Source organism: Pectinophora gossypiella, chromosome 13 (assembly GCF_024362695.1).
Source record: "Pectinophora gossypiella chromosome 13, ilPecGoss1.1, whole genome shotgun sequence".
Classification (NCBI taxonomy): domain Eukaryota; kingdom Metazoa; phylum Arthropoda; class Insecta; order Lepidoptera; family Gelechiidae; genus Pectinophora; species Pectinophora gossypiella.
Window position 1 is genome coordinate 11,716,435 of NC_065416.1, and position 22,856 is coordinate 11,739,290.

The 22,856-nt window shown below is 39.1% G+C and overlaps 2 protein-coding genes across 2 annotated transcripts in view; one reads left to right on the forward strand and one right to left on the reverse strand.

The window, feature by feature from the left end:
• The window catches only part of LOC126372156 (UNC93-like protein), a 46,719-nt gene that overhangs the window by 15,897 nt on the left and 7,966 nt on the right, over positions 1-22,856 (reverse strand). The gene's annotated exons all lie outside the window — the stretch shown is intronic.
• Positions 6,195-22,856, forward strand: part of LOC126372148 (UNC93-like protein) — a 30,897-nt gene continuing 14,235 nt past the window's right edge. Inside the window, exons 1-4 of the mRNA XM_050017764.1 lie at positions 6,195-6,344; positions 17,588-17,821; positions 19,968-20,130; positions 20,497-20,620. Of these exons, the coding sequence (XP_049873721.1) occupies positions 17,598-17,821; positions 19,968-20,130; positions 20,497-20,620 (511 nt within the window). The 5' untranslated portion in view covers positions 6,195-6,344; positions 17,588-17,597. The remainder of the gene's footprint in view (positions 6,345-17,587; positions 17,822-19,967; positions 20,131-20,496; positions 20,621-22,856) is intronic.

Genomic DNA, 22,856 nt, shown 5'->3' on the forward strand with positions numbered 1-22,856 from the left:
TAATCATGATGCATAATACTACGTATAGAACGGCAACGTCTCAGCTAGGTTTAAAATTACTTATCGTGTTAATATTATAGAAGGAAAAATCGAAGGGAAGAGAGGAAGGGGTTGACCTACGAGAAAATTTATGAAACAAATAAAAGAGAAGGTGCAGGTCGTGTCGTATCAGGAGGTGAAAGTTTTGGCGGGAAGAAGAGAGGAATGGCGATTACTCCACCGACAAGAGCGCAGCTCTTAAATAGAGAGAGAGAGAGAGAGAGAGAGAGAGAGAGAGATCGTGTCTAATGGGCACGAAACAACAGTAATAATGTAGGAATAACTGAAATTCAGGCGGATGGAGGCACAAACTGAAAAATAGTAATATATTTGGACTTCAATCTTCACATAACGACTATACCTCAATGGGGTATTCAGATGTACATCCATCGCAAGATGAACTAAGTTCCCACACCTTTTCGGGCTTTCTGTTAGACCAACGTGATAAGTGGTGAGCCGAATCGCCGTCTATAATGGTCGAGTCAACTGTGTTAGTGAAAACTGCACTTAAGATAAATTAGTAATGGAACATATTTGTACTTTAATCTTCACGTAGGCATATAGAAATGTTTGTTATCTTTATTAGGCTGTCACCAATCTACAAAGTTCATTAAACTCTGAAGCCAGTCAGAGCACGGCGTTTCTAGGTGCAGTGTACGCAGGCTTCATATTTTCCAACATCTTATCTTCTGCAGTTATTACGTATATTTATATCGTTCTAAAATTCTTCTTCTTTCGTATGGTTCAGTCATGAGTAATGTCATGTACCCACTTTAGAACCTTGTCGCACTATCATATTTGATATTTAATGAGACTTACGGTTTCATTTGCAAAAAACTTAATGTGACAATGTTTCAAAGTGTATACATATTAGTATTCGTGACCGTACTCGGTTCCTCGGTTTGTTTTTCACAATTTTAACATGTAATGCTGTGTGGGGCAACCTTGTATCCTCTTTAGATAAGTTCTGTATTGATTATCATGATAATAGAGACTAGTTTTTCATTTCGGAAACAATTGTAGTGGTAAATAGCTGGCGTCATAAACTTGGGTTAACTTTGGGCCCAAAATTGGGTTAATTTGTCTTCAAAATGGCGGCATAAATATTTAAATCTTGTAGACTTCTTTACGTCATTAGGAAACGTAAGCTAATTTAAAACAAAAAGTACATTTGTGTAGGAACACAAACACCAAGAGTGCCTGAAATTGTTAGGCCCTCACACACTATTTGCTGTTAGATCAATCAAATGCAGCTGTTTAGCATTCTTGAAAACGATTATGGTTACAGTGGTTGCCAATTCCGGTCCACAGGACTAGCAGTAGCTCTATCCCTCTCTTGCAATTATTGTAAATAATAGAGAGGTAAATAAATAAATATAAGTATGTTAGTAAAAGGGACTATATTTAAAATCTATTGTTTGTAATAATGATGCAGTAATTGTAGTAGTGGAGTAGAAATTACTATCACGAGAAGGGTAAGTTCCCGTGATCGTCACCCTATGCACAAAACACCTCCATAGCGGCGATGTGTAACGATCAGATGATGATGATGATGTGTGAGTACGGCACTAGTTTAAGAGCTATCACTCTAAAATTAGGTAAAGTTTGAGCCCACCCGACTTGCCACCAGTGCCTCAATAGTTACCATGACACCAGGTTGATGAGGTCGGTCACTGACCTCACTACATAAGAGAACAAGAAGATTGTTATATAATCGTACTACTCATTATTTTGCAGATACGACTCAAATCGTCCAACCGCAGCTTTGACGGGATGGGCCCTGGTTTCCGTCACCCTGAGGTTGTTGGCAGAACCTAACCAGCTTCTGTTGGTAATCCTCAACGTATTCGTGGGCTTCCAACATGCTTTCTTCTCCAAGTGACATATGATAAAGCGCCTGTATAACAACGGTCTTCAATTCATCTCTTACGAATGTTAGAAGATATTTCTTTGCTATATTACTTCACCAGGCGTTTCAAGTTATGTTTCAAGTAGATATTATGAATTTATTTCCAGGCGTTTGTGTCGTGCAGTATTGGTACTGGAACCGTCAGCTACTTCATGATGGCTCATGGAATAGCAGACATTTTTGGTATTATTTTTACAGATTTGATAGTTGCGGTAAGTATGCGCATAAATATGTATTTTTTTATCATGTTCAAGCCAAACGATATATCAATTTGTGAGACTGATATCAATTGAATGTTCGAAAATAAGATGATCCGTGCTTCAGAAGCCGTTGGTCTCGGCTGTAATTGTTACATGAGTTACTATCAGGGTTGGTGAAGTCAGTCATCGACCTTACAAGCCACACGGAAGAAGAAAAAAAAAAGGAATGTTTTAATTCCCAAAAAAAAATATAGATGGGCTGTTAAGATTTAACTTGCTTATTACTACCTAATTTTTCATTGCTCGGGGCACATCATTAATTAAAAATATAATGTAATTGCTGAGGCATATATAAAAATAATTGTTGCGTGATATTTGGATCACATTATGTTCAGAATTATGTTGCTACCAATATTGTTTCTCTTTATTTTGATCAGAATAATAATGGGTGGAAGATGTCTTGTGCCTGGGTGTAATAACAAGGGTCATCATTTATACCCAAAAACTAATATAAAAGATGCATATATTATATTATGTCTATTAAGCCAATCTGTACAGTGCGATCTGTATTTTTTTTTTGGGAACTTAGCCTGGAAAGTCCGTCACTGTATTAGAAAATGAATTAATAATTGGCTAAAGGTACCAGTTGCGAATAACGACGTTTATAATATTAAATGACGGAAAACAAATTACTAAATCACTTCTAGGTATTACATCAATCGGATGCACCTTCATAATTGCCTATTATGTGACATGATATGATCACATTGTTGAATAATTTTCATTCATCTCTAGCGTTTATTCCGTGGTCCAGGGTTCACTTACCTGACTCACTTTATTATAACACACATTATTGATAGATTCATTTTTTTTAAGAAACGAATCTGGGATCTAATTGTGTAACTCACAAAGTGATTTTTGTGATATATCCCCACCGGGATTCGAACGCAGGACCTCCGGTTCGTGAGCCCAACGCTCAGCCACTGGACCAAGGAGGCCGTCTCTAGTTTGGTTAGGACATTACAGGCTGATCACCTGATTGGCCGAAAGTAAGACAGTCCGTGCTTCGGAAGGCACGTTAAGCCGTTGTGCCCGGTTATTACATACTGATGTATATACGTAGTTGTTACATGAGTCATGTCAGGCGTCTTTGGCGGCTCAATAGTAACCCTGACACCAGGGTTGATGAGGTTGGTAACCCACCTCACAACCCACACGATAGAAGAGAAGATCGTGTAACTCAGTTTCTGTCTTGACAGGTAGAAATTCTAACCTGTGATTGGTTGAAAATAATAACTCCTGTCAACTTATTGAAATCTTAGCCAGTCATAGGACGGGATTCTATCTGTCAAGATCTTAGACCTAGAGGGTCAAGATAAAATGATTACACGAACACTGCGCTTATCTTCCAACGAACGGAAAAATATTCTTATTCCTAGGGTCACATATACAGGGTGTTAGTGACATCATAACGAAAACTTTGAGGGATGATACAGACCTTGATTTTCAGTTGATATCAAGTGGAATTTTCCGTCGCGAAAGTATGGATAATTTAAAAAAACATAAAAAAAACACAGGAAATTCCACTTGATATCAACTCAGAATCATGGTCCCAGTCCATCCCCTCAGTATTCGTTACGATGTCACTAACACCCTGTATACTTATGTTCTAAACTTCATTAGGACTATATTTAGTTCCAATATGTATTAATGAGAAACCTACGTCCTTCGTAACCGCAAGGTGGCGGTTTTTCCATCGTACTATTGCGACAAACTTAGTCATTGTTTTAACTTAGTAAAATAAATAAATAATAAACGTTTATTGCATGAATTCAGGTTAGGTACATTGCAGATTACAGTGCATAAAAATAGTATGTATCACCAAATTCTACTTTTTCAAGCATATACAATGAAAGAATAATATAATATATAATATTAATGTTTTAACTTTACTTCTATTTTTCGCTACTGATTGGTAGACGGGCGGTTTTATTTCTATAATATCACTTACTTATTTTTGTAGGTTTTCCTCAAAATAATGCTCATACCTATTAATAATGTGTTTATTACTATACTCTGGAATAGGCAAGGCTGAGAACCGGCCATATTAGGATACAAGCCTGGACCACAGATTTTCCCATAGTTTTGTAGGACATTGCTCAATTGTATATTTAAGAATAAAATACCTGCAATAGTCCTACATGAATCGGGGATTGTCTTTGGGCGCACTCTCATAGTGCATACAGGGATAATCGCCGGTTGGTGTCACACCACATTTAGATTAAATTGTCTTAAGGCCTCGGCGTGTTGTCTTCGGCCCCACGCACGCCTTCCGAAAGTCCGGGACTCCATAGGCCCGAGATAGGGAAATGACAAACATTTAATATTAATAAAAAAAAACTTGGGAATCCATTGTACCGACATTTGTTTGAGTAGTAAATTTGACATAAATATAATTGAGTGGATACCATAGCTGACTAAGTGTGAAAATTTCAATTTTTTATTTTTTTTAATTTGTATTTGAGTCTATGATGCCTCTCTCCTGGAGACCAGACACATAAATCTAGCTGGCATACAATTTTATGTTGCCAAAAAAAGTTATTATCAAACGAAAACCTACCTTACCTCTCTTTGTGTGAAATGTAAGTGTACGTGAGTATTCCTTTTAGACTCGTGTCCTAGCTAATTTATGTTATTAATTGTTAAATTCACTGTGCTCCTACTTACAATTGACTATTAGATATAAGTTCATATTATTAGTAGAGACTCTTTCCTGCAGACAAACTGTTTAAACAGTTTTGCAGGGCATTGACAAATTGTATTTTTAGTATTAAGATTTAATAAATAAACAAATAATAATAAATATAGTATTAAGATTTAATAAATATAAAACGAGCTATATTTTTTTATACATATAATCCGTAAAGAATGCATTCATTTGACCTCTACATAACAAACAAAGCTTACCTTTGAATGTCAACCTGGATAAAGTGACATTTGAAAATATGCAAGTCTAACTTCCTATACTTACTGCGAATATCCTCTGTCGTGTCTCAAGGTTAAAATGACACAAAGTAGGTATTAAATTATTGATACATACCTAGATACATACATATCAAAAGCTTAATATTAAAGTAACACTTGTTTTGTTAACAGAACCTCGAATAGAACAAGTTACTTTCAATGCAGGGGCTTTTGGCCGCTCAATAGTAACCCTGACACCAGGGTTGATGAGGTTGGTACACCACCTCACAAGCCACACGATAGAAGAAGAAGAATGCAGGTGAAAAAATGTGGTCTCAATTTATACCCCAAATTAAATAATTGCAAGAAATATCAGTTTTGTTAAAGAAAATCGCATTAGAGATCGCGGTTTTTACTATAAGACGTATGTAGGTATATTTTTGTGATATTATAAATAAATGCACATTTGAATTTATTCAGCCGAAGACATAAAGCGAGTTATTCTACAACCGTACGTTGAATGACTGTATTATATTCGTTTGTAAGTACTAGTGTTGGGAACACTGTGTTCTCACTGTCTTCCGACACGTTAACGATCAAAAAGTGCGTTCGTATAGAATTCTATACGAACTACTAGTAGAACAACTACTAGTAGTAGTTATTTTTTGTTTAAATAATTTAGCGCTTTTTATGCCTATAAAGATTAAGTGTGCCTGCCGTGCATCATTTCAATTAATTAATAATTACATTTAAATTAAGAGTACTTTTGTTTATTTACAAGACCTTGATTTTGGTAGCCTTTTTGTGCCCCTGTTCATGCTAAATTCTAAACAGAGAAAGTACTTTTTTTAAGAATAAGCACAAAGAATCCTAGTATTCTTTTTATTGTTTGTTTTCCATCTGTGATTGCGACTCTGTGGTGAATATATACATACACAATATTTTGTCTAGACAGACGTTCCGACGTGAATTTTTTATTAACCGTGAAGTAAAATAGACTAAAATGCGTAGGTATAATGGAACAGCGCGCTAGCCTACTACCGCAGGTTGGTCCAATATGCTTTGATTCCTATTATCACTGTCGGTCTCACTGGCCGGTCACAGTCACTACGAAGCCGGAAAAAGATATTAAAAAAACTTAAATTATTTTTTGGAACATATGTATTTTCGAATTTAAAAAGTGAATTTGTGAAGTGAAAGAATATTTGGTGTTCCTATTTGGTGAATAAAAAGTAAGTAGATACATATTTTTTATTTTAATTTAATGTAAAATGTTTGTTTTTTGTTTTCATATTATTTTGTTCGTGTTTATTTTCTGTCATAATAGTTTACGGAGTACGAAAAGAAAAGCGACTTATTTAATTGAAAATATTAGAATAACGAATTGATTTCATGGATAGATTCAATAGAGTTAAAGAGTTAAAAACCATAGGTATCAAATGACCATTGAATCCTATTATTTTAATATATTTAAAACACAGTACTTACATTAAAAATCCGTGATAGCCCTGTTCGAAGAACGCGTGACTTACACTTTAGTGTCCGTAGTTCGAATCCCTGCTTGGGCTTTAAACCACTGATTTTCACTTTGTGAGTTTCAATTAATGTTTCTCTCTCTTTATTTAAGAGCTGCGCTCTTGTTGGTGAAGCAATCGCCATTCCTCACTTCTTCCCGCCAAAATCTTCACCTCCTGATACGACACGACCTGCACCTTCTTTTTTATTTGTTTCATAAATGTTATCCTAGGTCTACCCCTTCCTCTCTTCCCTTCATGTTTTCCTTCTATGATGTTTGTTATAAATTAATCTTGTCGTATCAGGTGGCTAATCATATTTCCTCTCCGGTTCTCTATGGTCTCTATACTCTATTATTACGTGTAATTAATATTTACACGGTGATAATTTATATTTGGTGACCGGTTAACGGCAATGGGGGAGCCCCTCTCCATTACATGGGACTTAAAGCTATAACTATACACTTCTGCCTATATAGGCGTGACGGTAAGTTATGTTATGTTAGTACATTTAAATAACTCAGTTAGATTCATCGTGAAGGTGTATGGATTATAATCAAAAGTAAAATAAGTATGCCCAAATTTTGTTGTGATTCGTAATAGATTACCATACATTTTTTCCTCGTTTCAAACGAAAAGCAATAAAAATGGATTTCTTTTATATTTTTCCCTCTAACAAAAACGAAGAACGTGTTTATTCGCCCTCTAAAAGATAATACATTCAGTGATGTGCCGTTCCCGAGAATATTCCCATTAAGGGAACGTTATCGGCAGTAAAAAGCCGCAAAGCTGATGTAAAAAGAGCTTTAGTACCCAAACATTAGACAAATAAGATCAGAGTACAAGAAAGAACAATTTGAAAAAGAAAAGTAGCCAGTGTCCTAGTATCAAAGTTTTTACGACCTCTGTGGTCCAGTGGTTGAGCGTTAGACTCACGATCCGGAGGCCCCGGGTTCGAATCCCGGTGGGGAAATATTACAAAAATCACTTTGTGATCCCTAGTTTGGTTAGGACATTACAGGCTGATCACCTGATTGTCCAAAAAGTAGATGATCCGTGCTTCGGAAGGCACGTTAAGCCGTTGGTCCCGGTTACTACTTACTGATGTAAGTAAGTAGTCGTTACATGAGCCATGTCAGGGGCCTTTGGCGGCTCAATAGTAACCATGACACCAGGGTTGATGAGGCTAGTATTCCACCTCACAACCCACACGATAAGAAGAAGAAGAAGAAGAAGAAGAAGAAGAAAGTTTTTACAACGGAAATGTTCCCACTTTGGGAACATTCCCAGAAAGGGCACATCACTAGTTTCATTAATACAATAATAATATATGTAAATATATAACCAGTTGACTATGTCAATGTACGGACTTATCCTTGAACTTGTTATACGATGTAAGATGATAGACGTGGTGTTTTTACACACTCGACTTTCTGTTCGAGGAGTCTCGAACTCGAGATGTCTCGAGACATTCGCCTTGATTGGAGACAAAAATTACTCGAGATTTCTCGAGACAATACACACTTATTAAAAAAATGGTTAACTACGTTCATAAGATCAAAATACATACTTATTTTCGATCATAAAATTACAATTATTGCTGCGATATATTTTCGAAGAAGTAGCATATTAATTTTACTACACTGTCCTGCGTCAATATGTGGGCAAAAAACTACTAAGTATATTATTACTATTTTAAAAAATCTGGTTAACTCTATGGTAATATACCATCAAGTAGTTAGCTTACACGCTAAAGAAATTCCGTTAAGGATAGCTTCCGCCTTTTTTTGTATCTTTTGTACCCGTTGAAGTTATTTTCAGTTACCTTAATATAACGCCATAGACGCTACCAGTATATTCTAAGACCATTTTAATTCAAGTGCTAATAACTTATGAACTTGAAACTGATACAGTTTTAATTAACAACACACTCTGACCTTCCGTTAACGAACTGGTGGAGAATAAATAATATTGGTTTACGTAATTCACGCGTATTCATAATAATACACAGCTCTTATTGATTAAATTGACTTGCAACCGAATATTACCTACAATACAATGATATTAATGGGTTTGTGGCGGACCCAACTAGTTGGTCAGCTAGTTCCGCCTACATGCAACAGATGGCGCCACTTTCAATAATGCAGTAAGTATTAAAGGAGTCGTGAAACGCGATATCGAAGTTGACACAGCAAGACACATGTAAACAACTTCCAACATAACATCGTTGGATCGTCGATCCCTAGTCACACTTTCAACTTGTGACTAGCGGGGTACTATTCTCTCTTTTGGTACCCCGAAACCATCCTTTGGCGGCAGCATATCCTCGCCGCCAAAGGTCCATGGCTGCCCTAGCCCAGTGGTTGAGACATATCACAAAATCACTTTGTAATCCCTAGTTTGGTAAGCATTTCAGGCTGATCACCCGATTGTCCGAAACTAAGATGACTCGTGCTACGGAAGGTACACTTAGCAGTCAGTTCCGGCTACTATTTAATTAAGTGAATAGGTATGTCTTTATACAGGATGTAAGTGACATCGTAACGAATACTGAGGGGATGATTCAGACCATGATTCTGAGTTAATATCAAGTGAAATTTTCCGTCGCAATATTCATGTTTTTTTTAGTTTTTTTAATTATTTTTAATAGCTATACTTTTGCGGAGGAAAATTCCACTTTACATTAATTCAGAATAATGAGCTGAATCATCCCTCTTAATATTCATTACGTTGCCACTAACACCCTGTACAAGTACATACAGATAGCCATACAAGTAGGTATGGGGTTAGTGACACGATAACGAATACTGAGGGGGATGATTCAGACCATGATTCTGAGTTGATATCAAGTGGAATTTTCTGTCGGAAAATTCATAAACATTTTTGTTCTTCTAATTATTTTCAGTTCCATTGGTTTTGCGACGGAAAATTCCACTTGATATTAACTCAGAATTATGGTCTGAATCATCCCTCAAAGTTTTCGTTACGATGTCACTAACACTCTGCATAAATCTTAAAATATCTAATTACTTCATCAAGTGGTTATATCTATTGCAGATGTGCACTTAATATGGACACAGTTTTATAACAAGGTTAGGTACGTAACTCAATAATATTAATTTATTATAATCGGAAAATATTGACCCGTGTATTATCTGAAACCACTGGTGCGCCAAATGTAATTAAGATAATAAATATGTACTATCTTGCACATTGCACGAGTCTGTGTTAAGTACCGTACTTACTGATTTATAAGATAGTAGTTACACAGGAAAATTCAAACGGAAGTATGCTACAAATGTCAATCTGACTTCGTTTCTGAGCATCTTTTGATAAATTAATTATGAAATCGCTTGTTACGTATTTTATAGGTGTGATACATAATATATACATAAGTACATACAAAAAAGCTAAAAAAAAAGTTGGTTTTTGTTGCACCGTCAATTGTAAAAAAAATGTATTAAGTACTGTACTTATTTTTAATAATAAATAAATAATAATACACGATATCGCGCTTCTTCTTCTTCTTCTTATCATGTGGATTGTGAGGTGGAATACCAGCCTCATCGACCCTGGTGTCAGGGTTACTATTGAGCCGCCAAAGGCCCCTGACATGGCTCATGTAACGATTACTTACTTACAACAGTAAGTAGTAACCGGGACCAACGGCTTAACGTGTCTTCTGAAGCACGGGGCATCTTACTTTCGGACAATCTGGTGATCAGCCACTAATGTCCTAACCAAACAAGGGACCACAAAGTAATTTTTGTGATATGTTCCCAATCCCCACCGGGAATCGAACCTGGGACCTCCGGATCGTGAGCTTAACACTCAACCATTGGACCACGGAGGCCGTTATCATCATCATCAGCCCATTAACGTCCCCACTGCTGGGGCACGGGCCTTCCCTATGGACGGATAGGGAGATCGGGCCTTAAACCATCACGCGGGCCCAGTGCGGATTGATGGTTATTAACGACTGCTAATGCAGCCGGGACCAACGGCTTAACGTGCCTTCCGAAGCACGGATGAGCTCGAGATGAAAACTTTTTTTTTGTGGTTACCCATCCTATGACCGGCCTTTGCGAAAGTTGCTTAACTTCAACAATCGCAGACCGAGCGCGTCTACTGCTGCGTCACCGGGCTCCTCCCGAGGCCGTTATATTACGCTTAAATTACCCGTTGGGGTAGGCAGAGAGCACGGAATAACACTTGCTACGATACTGACACAACACTTTCGCATCTTCCACTCTTACCAATGACTAATATAATGCTATAATATATTTAAATAGGACTGAATTTTTTTATTTTTTTATTTTTTATGAAACAAAACAAATAAAATTAAAATAAAACTAAAACAAATAAACAGAAAATAAAATAAATTATGTACACTTAAACTAAACTATATTAATTAAGAAGCCCGCCTCGAATCGTACCTGGTGCAAATGTACCCATAATGCTGGCTGCGTTTCCGCGTTGAACAGCCAGCGATATGCGTTGCACCAGATACGATTCTGAGCGGGGATCCGCTCCACTATTTCTGAGGCGCCGCCCCAACTCGCGCACAAAGCTCCTGGCTTCAGCGCACCATACCCCACTCACCTCCACCGCGAAGGGAATGAAAATATATGGCCCTTCAAGAGCCTTATACTTAGCCCGTTTTTGTAAAGCGGCCCATTCAGCAGCAGAACCAGCCATCCGGGTTGTTCGGGGCAAGTGAGAGGCCGCGTAAGTGCTGACGCATGTGGCGTCTCTTGTGCGAGACATTTGGAACAGCACAAAAATTTGATATCACATGATTTCCAAGACCCCCCCCCCCTCTCACCCCTATTACATGGGTCTTCTTCAAATCAAATCAAATCAAATATACTTTATTGCACAGAACTACACTACTACCACTACTACTTCTTCTATCGTGTGGGTTGTGAGGTGGATTACTAACCTCATCAACCCCAGTGTCAGGGTTATTTTGCCGCCAAAGGCCCCTGACAAGGCTCATGCATGTAACGACTACCTACTTACTTACATCAGTAAGTAGTAACCGGGACCAACGGTTTATCGTGTCTTCCGGCGCAATTTTTCATGGGTGAAGAGTGGATGTATTTAATTTACACCTCTGGGCACAGGGGTGATGCTATATTATGTTGTATTTATTGATGATTTTATGTCTCTACCTACACCTACCTATAGTGTTACTTATTTTTCGATATGACTGTAGATTTGCAGCAGGTGGCATACTTGGGCGGAAGGGGGTACGCCTTCGGCTATGACTCAGTATATAGTACTGTGTTATCAATTATTTACTATTATTATCGTATCAACACACAAATGCAATATTCAAAGGCCAATAAAGCTTAGTTGTTCAACACAAGGCCAAAAGTTGTAGTGGACTGTCGTGCCTTCTAATACTTAGCTATTATTATTTTATCTATTAACGTTTTTATAATTAAACCGTACTAACAGTTATAGATATGTGATATGAGAGCCGTGGTAACCCAGTTGGTAGAACGCTTGCCTCTCACTTTGAGGTCGCAGGTTTCAATCCAGCACAGGATTAATTCAATGATTGTCGAATTTGTTTTGGAATTCATGTTTGGATCCAATCGTTTGGAAACAATCGTGAGAAAACCCACATTCCCGAGAAATGTATTTTCGGAGGTATGTGACCTAACCTGTATTGAGCTGGTTTTCCCTTTGCGGATTGGAAGGTCAGACAGGCAGTCGCTTCTGTAAAAAACTGCACCTGTCAAATCTTCAGGTTTGGTAAGCGGACCCTGTGAAAAACGGGATAATGCTAGGGGGATGATGATGATGACGTACAAAGTTGCATTGTGACATGCAACAGACAATTTAAAATACTTACCTAATTATATATAATGACGTATAGGTATAATATAATCATTTTAATTTGGAAAATACTATATATTTATGAATTATATTTGCCGGTTTTTTAGATGGGTTTGTAGCAAAGAAACATATTAAAATTTCGTATCAGAAGTGGTTGTTGAAGAAATGCTTGTCTTCCCCGGTATATCGTAAATCTGACAGAGCGATTATAATATAATAATAAATATAATATATATATAATAAAAACCCAATTACAATGATTAATAATGATATTATTATAAATTATGTTCTTAATAACATGGTAGCCCATTTGTTATGGGCGATAGGCCGATCCCTTGCCTCGTGTAATGTGGAACTATGATCTGGGTACTTATTTAAAAAGGCCACATTGAAGCAATTCATCTAAAAAAGCAATGTTGCTTTTTGAGATTTGTTGGTATTGCGCAGTTTATTTTATATGCGCAAATGTCAAATTGCAATATAATAATAATAATAATAAAAGCACTTTATTGCACACAAATTCACAAAACATTTACAGGATAAACTTATTCTAAGGGGCAAAGGCGGCCTTATCGCTAAGAGCGATATCTTCCAGACAACCTTCGGCAAATGATATGGTACATAACATTGATAACACCCACAACACATTATAACATTGATTTTTAGATGAATTGCTTCGATGTGGCCTTTATAGCTCCCCTATGCTACGGGCGTGGTTATATGTGTGCATAGCATAATAACATAACAAATACTTTATTGTACACACAGGGCGGTTAAAATGGCCACATCAAAGCAAAAAAAAGAAAAGAAAAAATAAAGCAATATTGCTATTTGACATTTGTCGCAAATGTCAAATTGTAATATTGTTTTTTTGATGAATTGCTTCGATGTGTATGTATGTACGTGCATACATCGTGATGGACTAATGTTGTTTGTTTGTTTGTAATGTTACGGGCGATAGGCTGCTCCCTTATCACCATAAGGTTCATCATATCCAGCTTAAGATATCGTATCAACAGTGGCTGCAAGTTGTCTTTGATTACTTGTGGCTCTGCCCGCCCCATTAGGGATTACGGGCTTTTATGTATGTATGTAGATACATCGTGTATGAGCATCTTCTTAATTCACAAGAGTTATGTATGATTATGACAATCTCGTCTCGCGTGTTTAAATTATACCATAGTAAGATGTTAGAATAAACGTTGTAATTTATAATGAATAGGTACGTACACAGGGTCGCAATTGTAATTTTCTTTGCGTGTAAGAATGCATTCTCAACAGGCTTATGATGTCAATCAAAGATGTCAATGGATTGTATAAATGCTTGCAAATTAGAGCGACTTATAGGCTGTAGGAATAAAGTTGCAATCTGTATGCAGATATTATTACTGGGTACACAACATAAACAGCCTTTATACGTCGCACTGATGGGCACAGGTCACCATTCAATCAACTCGAGGGGGTATAGAGCATACTCCATCACGTTGCTCCACTGCGGGTTGTTGGAGGTGTTTTTACGGCTAATAACCAGGAACACGGTTTAACGTGTCCTCTAAAGCACGGAAACATTTCACTTTTCAGAAAATTAGGTGATTCAAGCCTGTAAAGTCTTTACCAAACAAAGGACAGTTTCACAAAGTGATTTTGACAATGTATCCTTCGGGAATCGAACCCGGACCTCCAGATCGTGAGCCCGATGCTCTAACGACTAGACCACGGTGACGGTGGGTTCACTGTTGTGTATTTATAAATTAAAAAAAAAAAAACATTTACTTAAATACGAAACAATGTAAGTAAGTATTCTTATTTGTTGCTCTATGAATAATCATATTATGAATGGGATTGTCCCTACAACATACGTACGTCTTTGCGGTTTTACATTAATTGTATGGAAAGATTCGACTTTATTTGTATTAACTTAGTGACTAACGTGACTTAATTTCATTCTTGGGAACTGTTTAGTAAATCATTATTACATGGAAGTATCATTAAGTAAGTAAGTAGATTATAATTAACATATAACCGCGGTTAGGTTAGGTTAGCTTTATAGTTTTATACTACTTCACGAAAGTTTTTTTTGTTGTTTATTTCAACTATTTCATCATCATCATTATTAATTTAAGAACCACGCTTTTGTCGGTGTAGCATTCTCCATGCTACTTTTTTAGGGGAAAATAGGGCAGTGGTTTCCCTCTTGCCTTCCGCCCCCCAGTACTCTGTCTGACGCAAGTGGGATGGCGCCCCGAGTAGTCTATTTCAAAGCCGTACTAGGACTGATGTCTTCCGCCTCTGAATAGTACTGACAGTTACTGCTACCCTCTGTCAGATAGGTAGGATTTCAACCACTTAGTTGAATGAAATTACTTACTTATTATTATGATACATACTAAGGTGAATATCGTGTGTATTGTTAATTTGCACGTAACTGCAATAATATAAGAACAGGTTAAAAAAAATAAGTATCATTCAATTATCGACTAAGGTGTGTAATACACAGGTAAATACGTGATCATCAAGTTTCGTGTTAATTTAAAACTATATTGACGGGGCGAATTGTTGTACTTTATTATGTCCAAACGGCCATCATAAGAGAATTGTAATATGTTTTAGAAAAGTTTAAAAGTTATGACGAAGCATGTTATTATATGTATTCTCGACTGTACGATAGTGTTCCCAAACTTTAGTTTTATTTAAAAAAAAAAATTATTAGACAAATGATTATAAATTATAAAAGTAAAATAGTGCAATTATTATAACGTTAACAAATGCGACGTATTTTTATATTCATATTATTTAAGTACTTATCTACATTATTTAGACCTAACCTGCCTAAGCTGACTTTTATCATTGTTACAAAAACCGCACAAAACTGGTTCAACTGCATATAAATTATATACTTACCTATACATAATAAAGTTACGTTCTGTTTGTTCGTATCCTTGACTGTCAACTAGGAGAAGGGAATTGCGACCACGCTGTTCCGATTGTAAAGTTTGTCATTTTGCTTTATCAAGTACCTACTGTGTGGGCTTTAAACTGAGCTTTAGGCTGTGCCATATAATATAGAATAATGTTACATATAGAACGGTAGACGATATAGTGACTAAGATTGAGAAGGGAATGTTAAGTTGGTTTGAACACGTAGAACGGATGAAGGATAATAGGATTACGAAAGCGGTACATAAGCGAAGGTTGCCAGAGGAAGAAGGTACATTGACCGAATTGGAGATGTCCTTAGAAAAGGTTCAGTACGATCTACTCTGAACCGGCGTGCTTATATGAAACGACTGATGAATGTGGAGGAAGCAAGAGAAGTGTGTCAGGATCGAAGCAAATGGAATTCCATAGTGTCTGCTTACCCCGGTGGGAATTAGGCGTGAGTTTATGTGTGTACGTGTGTTATCTTTTGTTGGCTTATGTGGCTCTACCGCGCTAGGGTTGACGGCCATGTTCGCTACCTAATGATGACTGTAACAAGTATTATAGTATTTTCATAATTAAAATGATTATTACTAAGTGGCGATATTATATATACACATTATATATAATTAGGTTAGTATTTTAAATTGTCTGTTGCATATCGCAATGCAACTTTGTACGTCATCATAATCTTCTCCCTAGCATTATCCCGTTTTTCACAATGTCCGCTTACCAAACCCGAGGATTTTGAAGAACGGTAAGTCTCCGCCTCGCATTAATCTCTAGCCATAGAGGCAGCCAATCAGCTCGCGACACCAAACACTTTAGGACCCCGATACCGACCCCGCCGGCGTGGTCGACGATTTCCCTCAATCAGCGCTTATTGCTATCGACCCGCTAGGGTCGATTAATTCTTTTAAATATTTTTCCTCTCAGACGACGCCCTGAGCCGAGGTTCGCGCCCAACTGGGCACCTTCAGGCCTGTTGTCTTAAACGTTGTACCGGGTGAGAGCCTTTAGCGCTCCCCATTTGTCCGGCCAAGTAGTTAATATGCCATCTGCGGCAAATCTACAATAAGTAAAAAAAAACCCTCGCATTAATTCATATCAGGCGCCGAGTCGCCCCTCTGGGTTTACTTCAGTCTTAAATGGCCGTAAGCCGCTAAGGAGTAAAGGAGAAAGAGCGCAGACTGGCTGTCTCGCTCACACTTACGAGTTTAGCGGCACACGCTAAAATTGAGATTTTTGTATGGAGTCATAGAATAAATAATACTAAGTATAGAACGGCAGCTCTATAAAAAAAAATATAAAAAATTACGTACATAGTAGGTAAAGTATTATTGATTGATTGAACTCTCTGCTCGACCAGCGGCTGAAGTAGGTTTACCTCACCCTCCCTCGAACATAGTTTAGACCAGAATCGTATGGCATTAGCCGTCACACACAGATGCGCGTGGGTAACGTCAATGTGTGGTGTCTGTGTAAAACGAGGTTGTTTGTATGAAGTGTCCGGGGTCCAGTCGTGGAAACCCGCAACAAGTCACATTAAAAAAAGGCTAGGTTTATTCTCCGAGCATGTAGTAACTGTCCGAGACTATACAATAAGCCACGTCAGAAATATGCAGCTCCTTGGACTAATAAGCCCCTATATTAATGCCTTTTTAATGGATACTGTTGTTACCGAAGCCAATAATTATTTATCTATCAACATTACGGTATTAGTAGTATTCTTATATAAGTAAATAATGTTTTTTAATTAGTGATTTTTATTTCCTTAGTAGGTACTATTCTTTTTTTGAGGCAGAAGGCAACGGCAAAGGTTTCCCACCACTGTCCTATTTTTCCCTAAAAAGTAGCATGGAGAGGAATGCTACACAGAAAAGAGCATGGCTCTTAAATTTGTGATGAGGTATTTTTTTAAAGTAAGTAATTTAATAAAGACTTAAAAACACAAATCCAAGATTTTCTTTTTATTACAAACGCATTCATGAAAGTTTTCAAAATTAAATTATGTTTCTACTCTAATAGATATACCACTGCAGAATTGTGTGATTAGGAGATATAATTATTATATACTCACCGGAATCAGATCTGTAGGGCTAACATGCGTAGCGTGATAAAAATATGACACGGTCATTTTACATTAAGTATGTATATACTCATACCATACTCACACAATTTTCCTTCTTTTCCAGATAACTCACAATGCCAGAGGGCGCAGTAGTCTTCGGCACGAACGAAAAATGGCGAATCAACCGCAATATCTTCGTGCTCGGTTTCGCGTTCATGATCCACTTCACGGCTTTCCACGGGGCTGCCAACCTTCAGAGCTCGGTCAACAGCGACGAGGGAGCCGGCACCTTCACCTTAGCTGCCATCTACTTCTCCCTGATCCTGTCTAACATCTTCCTACCTGCTATTATTATCAAGTAAGTATCATGTAACAGCCCCCGTGGTCTAGTGGTTAGAGCGTTAGGCTCACAATCTGGAGGTCCGGGTTCAATTCCCGATGGGGACATTGTCGAAATCACTTTGTGAGACTGTCCTTTGTTTGGTAAGCACTTTTCAGGCTTGAATCACCTGATTGTCCGAAAAAGTAAGATGATTCCGTGCTTCGGAGGGCACGTTAAGCCGTTGGTCCCGGGTATTAGCCGTAAAAACACCTCCACCAACCCGCATTGGAGCAGCGTGGTGGAGTATGCTCCATACCCCCTCCGGTTGACTGAGGGGAGGCCTGTGCCCAGCAGTGGGACGTATACAGGCTGTTTATGTAAGTATCATGTATTGTAACTCATTCACACAGTTGCAGTTGGCTCGACTATCGAAAGCAAATTGCCGCCATAAACAATTTGTAACTTCAGACAGGTTTAGGTCATTTGGTAGACATGGTGTAATTTGTCATACACGCTATTGTCACAGACCACAGGATAATTGAACTACAGTGAACAATGTCGCATGTTGTGCTACTGCAATATTCTGTCATGGGTACTGCAATATCAGCTATTTTTGATTAAGTATATGGATCGTATTGTGAATGCTTGCCTCTCACTTTGAGAGTCGCAGGTTCGAATCCAGCACAGGCCTAAACCAATGATTGTCGAAATTGTTTTCGAATTCATGTTTGGATCATAAATGATTATCACATGCTCAGAGGTGAAGGAAAACATCGTGAGGAAACCCACATTCTCGAGAAATGCATTTTCGGAGATATGTGACCTAACCTGTATTGGGCTGGTTTTCCCTTCGCGGGTTGGAAGGTCAGACAGGCAGTCGCTTCTGTAAAAAACCGGACCTGTCAAATCTTCAGGTTGGGTAAGCGGACCATGTGAATAATGGGATAATATGGGAGGTGATGATGGATCGTATTGTAATAAAATAATAAATCCTTGCAACCACAGTCACACAAATGAGATTTTAATAATTAGTTGTAAAACCACCACCTATCAGGTTGGTCTACAGAAAGCTCGGTGCGGAGTGGGTACTTAGTTCACCTTGCGATGAATGTACCTCTGACTATATTAGGATATAGACGTAAGCTTTTTTTTTTCTTTTTGACGTGACTTAGGTATAGTAGATTTGCCGCAGATGGCATTGACTATTCGGCCGGACAAATGAGGAGCGCTGAGGGCTCTCACCCGGTACAAAATTTAAGACCACTGGCCTGAGGGTTCCCAGTTGGGGGTGCCCAGTTGGGGGTGCCCAGTTGGGAGTGCCCAGTTAGAGGGTGCCTAGTTGGCGGGTGCCCAGTTGGGAGTGCCCAGTTAGAGGGTGCCTAGTTGGTGGGTGCCCAGTTGGGAGTGCCCAGTTAGAGGGTGCCTAGTTGGCGGGTGCCCAGTTGGGAGTGCCCAGTTAGAGGGTGCCTAGTTGGCGGGTGCCCAGTTGGGAGTGCCCAGTTAGAGGGTGCCTAGTTGGCGGGTGCCCAGTTGGGAGTGCCCAGTTAGAGGGTGCCTAGTTGGCGGGTGCCCAGTTGGGAGTGCCCAGTTAGAGGGTGCCTAGTTGGCGGGTGCCCAGTTGGGAGTGCCCAGTTAGAGGGTGCCTAGTTGGCGGGTGACCAGTTGGGGAGTCTCATATTAAGGTTTTTAGTGTTCCAGTTATAAGGAGGAATCTCCTTGCATGATAGTCGATATTTGATTTTTTGCACTGCAGGTTATAATGCACAAGAAGACCCTTTAATATACTTTAGTGGAACAGCGTGAGACGTAAAGTTTGCGGACGAGTGGAGTGCAAAGTTGAAGCGCGTTTCTCGCTCACTTGGCCTTTCGAACCTCTTTCTTCTATTCCGTGATATTACTTATAGCCAACTTTCGCAAACTTAAGCATCTTTCGCAAAGGTCGGTCATAGGATGGGTGACCACAAAAAAATAAAAAGTTTTCATCTCGAGCTCCTCCGTGCTTCGGAAGGCACGTTAAGCCGTTGGTCCCGGCTGCATTAGCAGTCGTTAATAACCACCAATCCGCACTGGGCCCGCGTGGTGGTTTAAGGCCCGTTCTATCTATCCAATAGGGAAGGCCCGTGCCCCAGCAGTGGGGACGTTAATGGGCTGATGATGATGATGAGCCACCTCTCTTGAACAGATGGCTGGGCTGCAAGTGGGCGGTGGCTGTGTCCTTCATAGCATACATGCCGTTCATAGCGGCGCAGTTCTACCCCCGGCTGTACACGTTGGTGCCAGCCGGGATGATGGTCGGCTTCGGAGGCGGCCCGCTCTGGTGTGCCAAGTGCACGTACCTTTCTGTGGTAAGGATCGAAGATTTTATCGTAGCCTCATTTTTGTTTATTTCTATAACAGTAGATTCTTATAGTACGGTCACGAGTATCAATATGCATACTTTCTTCTTCTTATCGTGTGGGTTGTGAGGTGGAATACCAGCCTCATCAACCTTTCCTGTTGAACTTTTAAAGGCCAGCATGACCGTGACCATGACCATGAGGATGACCAGCCCATAGGTCATACATCAGCAGGTTGGCTGATGTGCCGTAGCTAATCTCATCTATTGTATCGAAATTGGTTGCAAGATGTCTTTTGATAGCTGTGTGTGTGTTACCCCACTAGGAATCGCAGGGCTGAGTTTATGTTTGTAACTAACTGCAATGTTTGTTTAGGTGGCCGAACCCTATTCGAAGCTGTCAGGAGTACCGGTGGACGTGCTGGTGGTTAGATTTTTCGGACTGTTCTTCATGTTCTACCAGATGGCGCAGATTTGGGGTAACCTCGTGTCTTCAGCAAGTAAGTACCTGTTCATCGGCATCTCCCTAGCGTTATCCCGTTTTTCACAGGGTCAGCTTACCTAACCTGAAGATTGGAAAGGTCTTTTTTTTATACAGAAGCGACTGCCTGTCTGACCTTCCAACCCGCCAAGGGAAAACCAGCCCAAAACAGGTTAAATCACATACATCCGAAAAATGAATTTCTGGGAAATGTGGGTTTCCTCACGATGTTTTCTTTCATCGCTGAGCACGTGATAATCATTTATGATCTAAACATAAATTCGAAAACAAATTCGACAATCATTGGTATAGGCCTGTGGTGGATTCAAACCTGCGACCTCAAAGTAAGAGGCAAGCGTTCTACCAAAAGGATACCACGGCTTATACCAAGTAAGTATCTTTTGTTAGATAGGCCTCCGTGGTCTAGTGGTTGAGCGTTGGGCTCACAATCCGGAGGCCCCGGGTTCGAATCCCTGAGGGCACATATCACAAAAATCAGTTTGTGATCCCTAGTTTGGTTAGGACATTGCAGGCGGATCACCTGATTGTCCGAAAGTAAGATGATCCGTGCTTCAGAAGGCAAGTTAAGCCGTTGGGTCCGGTTACTACTTACTGATGTAAGTATGTAGTCGTTACATGAGCCATGTCAGGGGCCTTTGGCGGCTCAGTAATAACCCTGACACCAGGGTTGATGAGGTTGGTATTCCACCTCACAACCCGCATGATAAGAATAAGTTACATAGAAAAGAATCGATCGAAGTAATCTCGACTAACACATCATTATGAATAACACATAACTGCATATTAATGTATTTATTAATAATGCTGTTTCGAATAACTACAATCTCCTAATTATAATATGACAATGTTTGATATATCAATCGTTACTTTTTTGAACTGCAGTAGTAAAAACTGTGGACTAGTTTAGTAAGTAGATATAATATGAGCGAATGCCTACATTGATATTCCGCACGTCGCGTCACTTTAAAAAAAATAAAGGAAAAAAGACCCATAAAACAAGTGAAGCATGAATTTGCGTACTCCATTCCTTTCCCGAAGGTCAACCGGATATTTTTTAAGTCAATTACAATTTTTCGTTAACAAACTGTGAAATTCATACTAAACCACAAAGAGAAAAAAACAGAGCGTTCAGTCCTCGCGGCACGGCAAACGCGCCGCGCGTGGCGCGATATATATCGAGGGCTTGTACCAATAGCTATACGACGTGTATACGACGTAGATAGCATTCGCTGCGTCTATTGGTCGAAACCTTCGATATAATTCGTGCCACGCGCGGCGTGGTTATCGTGCAGAGCTTTCTGATGCAAATTGAAGGCATGCCGTAAAAACTAATGGAAGTCTGCCCCGAACAACAAGTAGACTATCTAAATGGCCAATAGGAATCGAATTTTTCTTCCCTCATGTGGGTTGTAAGTTACCAGGGTAAACCTGGTATCGTCAAAAACAACTAGTTTTCTGGTGAATTGCGTCTCCGATACCGACTCCGCCGGCGTGGTCGACGATATCCCTCAATCAGCGCTTATCGCTATTACTTGCTAGGTTCGATTAATTCTTTCAAATATTTTTCCTCTCAGACGACGCCCTGAGCCGAGGTTCGCGACCAACTGGGCACCCTCAGGCCTGTTGTCTTAAACGTTGTACCGGGTGAGAGCCTTCAGCGTTCCCCATTTGTCCGGCCAAGTAGTTAATGCCATCTGCGGAAAATCTACAATAAGTCACGTCAAAAAAAAAAGAAGGTGAATTGTGATCCCCTCGCCTAAGGGGGTCGCTGGTGTGTGTTGTGGTTGTAAATGAAGGCGGTCGAGTCTAAGAAAAAAATATTTTTTGTATTTAATTTTGAGATTGCTGTTCTAATCGATCGACAGATTGTTTACAGTGGTTGTTTATGTTTACAATTTAAACGTATGACCGATTGGTTTTAATTTTGCTTTAGGTTTTCCGTCGTAAATCTTCAGCTGTTTTCGGGGTAAACATATTAATGGAAAAAAAAGTTTTTTTAGTTATCTATAACTCCTACTCCGCCCGCTCCTCGCTGCTATGTTTAAATCCTATCTAATGGGGGGCGAGCCTATCGCAATCCAGTCTTAATCAGCCTATTCCAATCCTGTTACTAGGAAATCCTGTAACAATGTTATAGACATTTAATACACATTTGGCGTGTAAATATAATAAAATTTGATACTTCCTGAACTTGTCGCTTAGTGATTGTAGTTAAACGTGATCTGCTCCGCTGA